The following is a 10,000-nucleotide window of genomic DNA, read 5'->3' as shown; positions in this document are numbered from 1 at the left end:
TGAGAATATTGGAAATGAGGCAACAAAGAAATAATTGTGTTTGGTGGTGGTCCAAGCCACCGTCTGGAAGCGGATTCTCCATTTAACAGAAGATGCAAGACTTTGTTAGCAGACTGTTAAGCAAAGCTGCCTCAGTCATTGCTTTATTGACAAGTTGTTGTTTTGACTGTGTCACTGAGCTGTGTCTGATGAAAGTGTGTGTGTGTGTGTGTGTGTGCGCGCTTGCGTGTGTGTGTAGAGTCCTAATGCTGAGTGGAGAGGAGGTGGAGGAGACAGAGCTCCCAGGCTTTGTGGATAACCAGCAGACCTTCTTCTGTGGCAACGTGGCCCATCAACAGCTCATCCAGGTAACCATCTACAACCAGGCGCCCCTCTACAACTCCAATAAACTGTCTAGAACACCATGCACACTATAAAACACTTAAACACAATTTTAGAACACCAAGCACTCCAAAGGAACACCAGGCATTCCAAAGAACATCGCATATTCTGTAAAACACCAGGCATTCCATAGAAAATCATCACTCATTCTGTGAAACGCCAAGGACCCAGGGGTACTCAATTAAAAGAAATTAATTCCTCCCAATAAAGGGCCAACACGACACAACAAACCTGAATGAAGAATGCGGACGCTGGGTGTTGTGACGCAATAGGCTAAGGCACCATACCATGTGCGAACGGGTTTCACAGGCCGGACCCAGGGTCATTTCTCAATCCTACTCCATCTCTCTCTCCCAATTTACTTTCTGTCATCTCTTCGCTGTCCTATCTACATTAACCCATTTTAGCCTAAGCCTTTTTTGAGAAAAGGTGCCCTCTCCGTATTAAAACCTAGATATCTCAGCCTCCAAAGCACATAAAAACATGACATAAGTTGCATTTAAAAGCTAGAACCTTCATTTTACACAAGTATAGTGTTCATTCAGCTTTAACATACCCACATTTTTAATAAAACAGCTCAAATCTCAAGAACTTGAATGCAGCGTATACGTATGATGCTCCAGGACACAATTGGTTAAAGGCATAAAAGACAAAAGGCAAACAAACCCCAGTCCTTTGTGTCCCATTTTGTTTTCAACCTAGTGCTACGTTGTTGAGAACAGCTATGTGCAACCACTAATCATTTAATCAAGATTTCATAATATTACATGCTCTATAGCCGACCTTGGTAAATAGTATACTGATGTTATTGGACTGGACCCATTGCAAGCCTGGACATAGCACAAGCTGCAGTCCTCCATACTAAAGGGCGGAACGGTCACCGGGGGATTGGACTGTTTTTCCGCTTTTTGGTCACATCCTCTCGGCCCACTATAACTTTAATGGCTTTTCCACACGGCTCCATAAGCTTTTATGGGCCGTGGCGAGTGTCATATAGACATTGTCAATGCCATAGCTGGAGGGACCAGACAACATTGCACAGCGGTTGTGAAGACCATAACTCTGGTTATGACTAAGACTATGGACATGGTACTACACAGTGGTCACATTTTTATGTGGGTACTCTACCGACAGAGACATTTAACACATTTTGTGTTTCCCCCCCATTTATTGACTTGTCACCTTAATCAAAGCCAGCCCCTAGCCTTAGCATGACAGTGTCAACACATGACTTGGAAGAGGTTGTTTTTATCCATCATCTACAGATGCAGAGACAATGAGAGATTATTTGGAGCGGCCCAAACTTAAACAATGTGTCGCCAAGTATTTTGCTTTTTGCAAATCTTCTCAAATGATCTGATAACCAAACCGGGCAGCACAAAGTTCTGGTATGGTTCAGAAGGCCAGACGGTCAGTAGCCTCAGACAGCCCTGCTGCTTATGCAGACTTGCCCTGACCTTGCCAGACCAGCCTGCCTTCAACATTAGCATGGGCACGACACGGTGTAAATTGTGTTGATTTGAAAGTTGTGACTTGATGTGCGTACGTAGCACGTTTTGAGCAGCGAAAGAGTATTCGGCCCGCAGCTGTTTCTTCCCTGTGATGGGCAGCAATTAGAGCTCACACGTTGAATATGCAGTGTAAGCTGCTCCACATTTGCTCATAAATTAAATGCAAAGCTTTAAAAAAGGAGTTTATCACAGTTGTCAGAGGCTCCAAACATTTATGGATTGACTGTCTTGTGGTGTTAATGAAGTTTCAGTGGGTTAGAAGATGGAAAGTTAAGTAAGGTTTTCATCACGTCTACTTGAAGGCGGGTGAGAACATATTTGTGTGGACAGTTATTTACAGATATCTGTTTTACTTGCTGTGTGTTTCTCAAACACTGTTAGGTAGGTGAATAAATATGTTAATCAGATTTTGCGAAGGGGATCCGCATATGGCGCTACCATTAACCCCTTCGATACTGCTCTGTTTCTCATCACGGTCTTCACTCAACCAAAACCCTTAGTGCATTATGCGTAACTATGCGCATACACTTAGTTCGATAGATGGAGGTGTTTTGGCCAACAGTCATTTGATCCAAATTTCATATTTTATGGCTAGAAGTGTGTCATTCATGAGGTATTCTGTAAAAGACCCATGTAAAGGACTGCATGATCATGGTTATGTTTCAACTGACCATGAGAGGGCACTCTCTGCGGTGGCCAGGCAAGCTTTTCCTCATAAAAGGCTCATTTACCCACCGCAAGAAAGCAGGATGTCAGCACAAGCCTCTCCTCAGTTATGAATGTTTCATTCCCTCACACATCAGGCCCTAATGCATTTTTAAATATTTGAGTCGGGAATCGATTGAAGCCACAAGCGTCGACATTGTAATTCATGCCTCATCCTCTCAGCAGATATTGCTAAGTGTGCAAAGTCTGTGGAGGAAGAGACCACCACTGTGTCTGAAAGGGCTCCAGTCTGCCCATGGCTGCTAGACCACCTTATTCCAACGTCTGTGTGGTTGTTTAAGCAGCATGTGCCTCTTTTCCGTCTGCCGTGTGTGTGCATGCGTGTGTGTTAAGTCAATATTTTGCCATTAGTTGGGTATTGGCTCAAACCTGGTCGCCTATCTATGTAGCTATGTTAGCTTTGTGTCCACCGAATTGCATCAGTTAGCTGCAAATAGGCAGTCGACGTGTTTGAAACAAGCGGTGCTATTTGAATCCCTGAAATGGTTAACTTGTTACATAGCTGTAAACCAGCACAATTAATGTGCTTTATTGATGGGGAGTTGCCCGTTATGTAACATAGTTGCTCGTTATGCAACACGAATTTTGCTTGTAATAAAGAATTGGTCCCCCCAATATTGGTTCTTTTAACCGTTGATTTCCCTTGGTATAAATAAAATAAAGCATCTCTACTCTGCTCCACTGCTGCAATTGAAATCACCCAAATGCGGTTTTAATTGGACCAAACAAACTGTTTTATTTATTTATTAATTTACTTTTTTTTTAAATTAACGCTGGACCAATAGTAATGGCCATTTCCCCTTGTTGTCGGGCAGATTACTTCGGGCTCGGTGCGCCTTGTGACCCAGGAGAGCAAGTCCCTGGTGAGCGAGTGGAAGGAGCCCCAGGGGAGGAACATCAGCGTGGCCGCCTGCAACCCCACACAGGTGGTGCTCGCCGTGGGCAGAGTGCTCTACTACCTGCAGATCCTCACCGGAGAACTCAAGCAGATCAGGTACACACACACACACTTACTATGTAGACGCTCACACTTACTATGTGTGTATACACACACACACACACACACACACACACACACACACAAACACACACACACACACACACACACACACACACACACACACACACACACACAAACACACACACTTACCATACACACACGCAGGGCCGCTGACATTCTTTTCCTGGGCCCAGGACAAAGTAATCTGAAAAGGCCCACTATCCAATACATACAATGTAATGGGGATCCAATTTTGTGCCCCTGGGCACGGGAAAACATACCCCTTTGTCCCCCCCTGTCGACGGGCGAGCACGCTTACACACACACACACGCATGCATGCTGGAGAACTCAAGTAGATCAGGTACAGACACACACTTACTGTACACGCCACACACACACACACACACACACACACACACACACACACACACACACACACACACACACACACACACACACACACACACACACACACACACACACAGGTGGTGCTGGCCGTGAGGCTAGTGCTGCACTACTTGCAGATAGTGACTAGAGAGTTGATGCAGAGCAGGTACAGGAGAGCTCAAGCATATCACACACACACACACACACACACACACACACACACACACACACACACACACACACACACACACACACACACACACACACACACACACACACACACACACACACACACACACACACACACACACACACACACACAGACACACAGACACAGAGGTGGCACTGGCTGTGGGCAGAGTGCAGCCCTACTGGCAGATACTCAGCAGAGAGCCCAAGCACATCAGGTACACACGCACAGAGAAGACCTCAAGCAGACGCACATGCTGTACAGCTCCAGGATATCAGGCACACACGCAGGTGTTGTTGCCCGTGCACGGCATGCTGTAGTGCTTACTGATGACACACACACACACACACACACACACACACACACACACACACACACACACACACACACACACACACACACACACACACACACACACACACACACACAGAGGAGAACTCAAGCATCCGGTACGCACACACTCCCTTACCTACCACCCACACACACAATGGATGGCTCAAGCAGCTCAGGTACAGGCCCCAGATACCTCACGCAGGGCAGCTACACCACCAGCCCATACACACACACACAGACACACACACACACACACACACACACACACACACACACACACACACACACACACACACACACACACACACACACACACACACACACACACACCTGCATGCTAGACTAATCCCTTAGCACACCCACACACCTACTAGCAAGCTCCAGGAAGTCAGCTCTGCCCGCATCCTGCTCACACACATACACACACACATACACACACACACTCACACACACTCACACCAACTTACCATCCAATACAGTGCTCACCAACACTGTAGAAATGCATACAGATGACAAAAAATACTGTTAATAGCAAATGCAGCTGGAGTGGACTTTGGTGTGGTTTTGTATGAATTTTAATGATGCCAACACTTTTAATGATGCCAGCACTATCCTGTGTCATCAGCAGCAGCAGTAGCAGCAGTAGTGCTGAATAGGAGCAGGTTGTGGTCCTTCACTGGCAGGTGCTACTGCTGGCGGCAGGTGGACATGGAGGAACACTCTTCACCATCGTAATGATCACCCTCCACTCAGTCACTAACTACTGCAGGGAACAGCAGAGAAGGAGGAACAGAATGAGAGGGGGAGAATGAGAGAGGGACACACTGAGTGAGAATAAGAAGTACGCAGTGAGGAAAAAAAGAAAAAGACGAGAGATGAGCACAGTGATGGTGAGAGAGAAGCAAAGAGAAAAGGTAGAATGAGGGATGTGTGCAGAGAAAGAGAAGGAGCGAGGGAGAGGGGGGCAAGCAGAGAGAAAGAGAGGGAGAGAGGGCCAAACACAGAGGAAGAGAAAGGCAGAGAGTGAGCTAGATACAAACATGGAAAGAAACATAGAGAGGAGACCGAGACAGAGAGAGAGTTATTAATCATCCCACACATTTGTACCCAGGATGCTTTTTTGTTGTTGCTCAGAAGCACTTTAGTTTTGCCACATAATAGAATTCTGGAATAACTCAATTTTGTTTTTCTCCTCATATTCTGCATTGGAACCGTTTAACAGTAATTTCTGCTCTTTTGCAAGAGATCTCTAATGGGGTTAGCTGACAGCCTAGAGACGAGCACACCAAAGTTAACCACACACACACACGCAATCCACACACACACGCAATCCACACACACACGCAATCCACAAACACACGCAATTCACAAACACATACAAGGGCCCTAGCAAACTGGCAGGCAGACGCCGCACATGAATAATAAGGTCAAGTTTGAAATAAATTTGACAAAATCTGAAACCCACAGAAGCACTTCACTTCAGTCTAAGCACCCTGTAGCATCCCACTATCCCGGCTACACGGAGTGCTCTGTGTCCAAATCGTTCACTTGTTTGTTCATGTGGTGCACGACTGCACCTAGGCTGTGCATTCACATTGCACTCACACTGTGATTGCTTGGTGTTGTACATTATATCGAATGAGCCAAGCCCGGCGAAATCCAGTGTTCCATATTCTGACAGCTCAACAGTCAGCAGGTCATAATTGCGACTCAAATCAATTGACACATTTTTGTTGTTGTTTGTTTGATTGGTAGCTGCCTGGTAAATTCTCTCTTCATTTGCATAGGGTTATGCGTCTTCTTGTCTTCACTCTTTTTCGCTTCACTCCTCTTCGCTCCTGGTCGCCAGGCTCATAGGAATGAATGGTGAACTTGGCTTCTCTTCTATTTTTGCTTCCATGGGTCTTTCACTGGTCCAGTTGTATGCTGCAGCTAGTTTTCCACTCCCGAGTGTTTCACAGTAGGGTTTTTGTCACCGCCTGCTCATTAAAACCCCTTTTTGACCTTTCTAATTCTCCCGCTGCACAGGTAGCTACATAACTCACTGTATGGCTTTAGTGACATGAATCCAATTCCATCTTTTCATACCCCACTCAGTCCTCTTTTTAATGAACGAGTGTAAGTTCTGGGAATGGTGTTCCACAGCGTGTCAGCAGCCTGACGCAGCTACACTGTAGAGTTACATCAGCCTAGCGGAGCTTACACCGTCTTGACTGCGACATCGATGGTGGCCTTCCAGTTGCTCGTTAAAATACTCTCGACCTTTTCCTTGCTCGGCCACCCAGCTAACATAGTTCACACACTACATACTATACTGTGTGTACTGCAGTGCATAGTCCTCTGTGTGATGGAGGAGTACATGTTTCAGGTTCGTGTTCCCCTGCTTATCGGCCACGACACGCCAGTTCCATACCGTGGTGCATTGCAGCTTCTGCACTTTTTCAAAATATATTTTTATGGGCTTTTTCTGTCTTTTTCGTAGAGACGAGCACAAAATGAGTGGAGAGAGAGAGGGGGACGGTTTGGGAAATGGACCTCTGGTTCGAATAGAATTGGGGTCCATGGTGTAATAGTACAACACCTTGGCCCACTGAGCCAATGTGCCACCCAGTTCTACACTGCTGAGTGCTACACTGAGGGGGGGGGGGGGGGGGTCTTCCGGCTGCTCATTAAAACACTCTCTCTACCTCTTTCCTCCTCTGCTACCCAGCTACTTTGTATTGGATGGGGTTTTTTTCCAAGTCAAGTCAGCTTTTATTGTCTCTATACCATGCCAGGTCATAGACATACACAGGACTGACATTTACAGACTGACATGAAGTTCTAGACGGGACTAGTAAAAGTGATGAAGTATTCTTACGTTCTTTCATTACCACTGCTGCTCAATATAATGAACGAGTGAATTTTCTGTCAGCAGTTTCACCAGTCCAGCTACATTATAGACTCTACATTGTGGTGTTTTCCACCCTCAACAACAGAGTTTTCACCCTCCCATCCTGAGTGCTACACTGTAATGATGTTCAGACGGCTCATTAACGACCTTTTCTCTACCTTCTCCTACTCCAACTTCTCGTCGTCCGCTGTGCAGCACCACAGAGATGGAGCACGAGGTGGCCTGCCTGGACATCACCCCGCTGGGGGAGAGCGGCGGCGAGTCCTGGCTGTGCGCCGTGGGCCTCTGGACAGACATCTCGGCCCGCGTGCTCAAGCTGCCCTGCTTCAGCCCCCTGCACAAGGAGATGTTGGGCGGAGGTGAGGAAACACGGGGGCATGGGTTGGGGGTGGAGAGAGAGAGAGAGAGTGTGTGTGCGCGTGCGGAGTTGAGGAGACACAGGGGCTGAAGATCAGTATATGTGCATTAGGAGCATAGGGCCAGGTGTGCTTGTGCATGCAGCGCCTTGATTTGCTAATGGTTAATATAAAAAAGTACTAGACTCAATTGTTAAAGGATTATTGATTGCCTTTTGTGTGGAATTTGAAACTGCTATGGTATTGACTTCATTTATTTGTTTATTTTTTATTTTACTAATGTATACATCTATTTGTATGCGCTGTGTGTGTGTGAATGCAGGGATGCATATATCCGTGACTGTCCTAGTGTGTATTTCTCAGAGGGTAAAGAATAAAGGGGACAAGGGTGATTCCACCATAAGGTTAATGGTGTTGACCCAGTCAGGAGGGAGGGAGAGTGAGAATAAAACAAATGATATTCCCTCCTTATTTCACTAACCTCCACCACCCCATCCCTCTCATCCTCTTCTCTCCTCTTTTCCCTCCCTCCTCTTGTCTCTTTCCTCCCTTCTCCTCCTTCTCACCCTTCTCACCCTATTCTCTCCTCTCCTCCCCTCCCCTCTCCTCTCCTCTCTTCTCCTCTCCTCTGGTCCTCTCCTCTGGTCCCTCCTCTCCTCTCCTCCCTCCCTTCTCCCCCTCTTCTCCCTCCCACAGAGATCATCCCTCGCTCCATCCTGATGACCACGTTCGAGGGCAGCCACTATCTGCTGTGCGCCCTTGGAGACGGAGCTCTCTTCTATTTCGGCCTGGACCTACAGACAGGTCAGTGCACCCCGGACACCATCGGCCTTCCATACTGTTCCAATGATGGACTACCACAACTTCTATACGAGTCAGTTGCTACTGTGTGTCGTTCATGTGGTTGTGCATTGCAGTACACCGTCCCAGGCTTTGGTGCTTTTTCACATGACTGGTACTCATGAAATCAATAAGTTTACATTATGTTGTCAGGTAGATTTTGTATGTGCTGGGGAAAACGAAATGTCTTGTCTCAGGGGGCTATCCCCCCCCTCCCCCACCACCAATAAATCGCAATTATTTAATGCAGACAATGAGGTCATTGCCTTCAGGTGCCTTTGGCATCACCTCAAGACTGTGTTTTGTCGATGTCTTGGCCCTCACCTTCTTTTTTTGCCCCTCTTTACTTTTTTGCGTTACTAGTGGTGTGTGTTGCTCCTGGGCATGAAATCGCACACACATTTTACATTAGTTCAGCAGCTGTTAAGGCATGTGTGCTTTTAAAACAATGAGGTGATGTTTGTTTGGCCTCAGGAATTGCAAAATATGCAGAAAAATGCAAATATGCAGATTTAAAAATACACTAAAGTAGAGAAAGATCAGAGAGACAATAGAGAACGATCACACAAGGACAAAGTTTGGAGTTAGTAACTAAACTTCCACTCTGCCAAGTTGCTGTATGATTAACCCAAGGTGCCTTAATTTAAGATGCAGAGATTTCTTATTGTGTTTTTTCCGACTGTTCCAGCATTGTGCTATACAAGCATATGTTCCAATGTAAGCATTGTATGGTATGTTGTGCTGTGCTTTGCTGTACTGTGCTGTGGTTCAGAGAGATCATCTCCTATTGTGTTCTATTATTGTGCTGTACAGGCCACGGTTATAGCTTAGGTGTTTTGCGTGGCGTTTTGCAGATAACTACCTTATGGGGGATGTTGTGTGATAAGGGGATCATTTACAAATGCTTGCTGTACAAGCGTAGGTAATGACATAAGGTGTGTGTTGCACTGGGGTTCAGGTTATGACTTAAAGGAGAATTCCGGCCAGTTTGGATTAATATCCCATCTTGGGTGGACCGAGGGAAAGGGATGAAAGGCAAAACCGCGAGAAATTTTCATGCCTGCTGCGCAAAGTTGTTCAATTGCGCTGTTTTCGGTTAAAACCTGACCCTTCGGGCACGTAATTGACCTGTTTTAAAGCTCCTAGCGTGCATTAAAACCCTTTTGAACGCTTTGGCCGTGGTGTGTGGGTCCATACAAGTCGATCCAGTGGTTCACATTTCCATTAGGTACCATAGGTACGATACAACAGGAGTTTTCGAAAGTGGCGCACCTACCTCTTTCAACTTCCGCCTTCCAACTACGTCCGCAAAATGGTTCGCCAAAGTGATACTTCATAGTAATCCATTTTATTTTTGTCCACCAAAGACGAGCCACAATAAA

General features: G+C 46.2%; 1 protein-coding gene across 2 annotated transcripts in view; it reads left to right on the top strand.

Moving 5' to 3' along the window:
• The window catches only part of ddb1 (damage-specific DNA binding protein 1), a 59,823-nt gene that overhangs the window by 25,609 nt on the left and 24,214 nt on the right, over positions 1 to 10,000 (top strand). For both annotated transcript variants that reach the window (XM_063188757.1, XM_063188758.1), the window contains 4 exons: positions 239 to 347; positions 3,434 to 3,612; positions 7,618 to 7,781; positions 8,475 to 8,582. In XM_063188757.1, coding sequence (XP_063044827.1) covers positions 239 to 347; positions 3,434 to 3,612; positions 7,618 to 7,781; positions 8,475 to 8,582 — 560 coding nt within the window. The remainder of the gene's footprint in view (positions 1 to 238; positions 348 to 3,433; positions 3,613 to 7,617; positions 7,782 to 8,474; positions 8,583 to 10,000) is intronic.

This window comes from Engraulis encrasicolus, chromosome 22 (genome assembly GCF_034702125.1).
Source record: "Engraulis encrasicolus isolate BLACKSEA-1 chromosome 22, IST_EnEncr_1.0, whole genome shotgun sequence".
NCBI classification, from domain to species: domain Eukaryota; kingdom Metazoa; phylum Chordata; class Actinopteri; order Clupeiformes; family Engraulidae; genus Engraulis; species Engraulis encrasicolus.
This window is presented reverse-complemented; position numbering and strand designations above follow the sequence as displayed.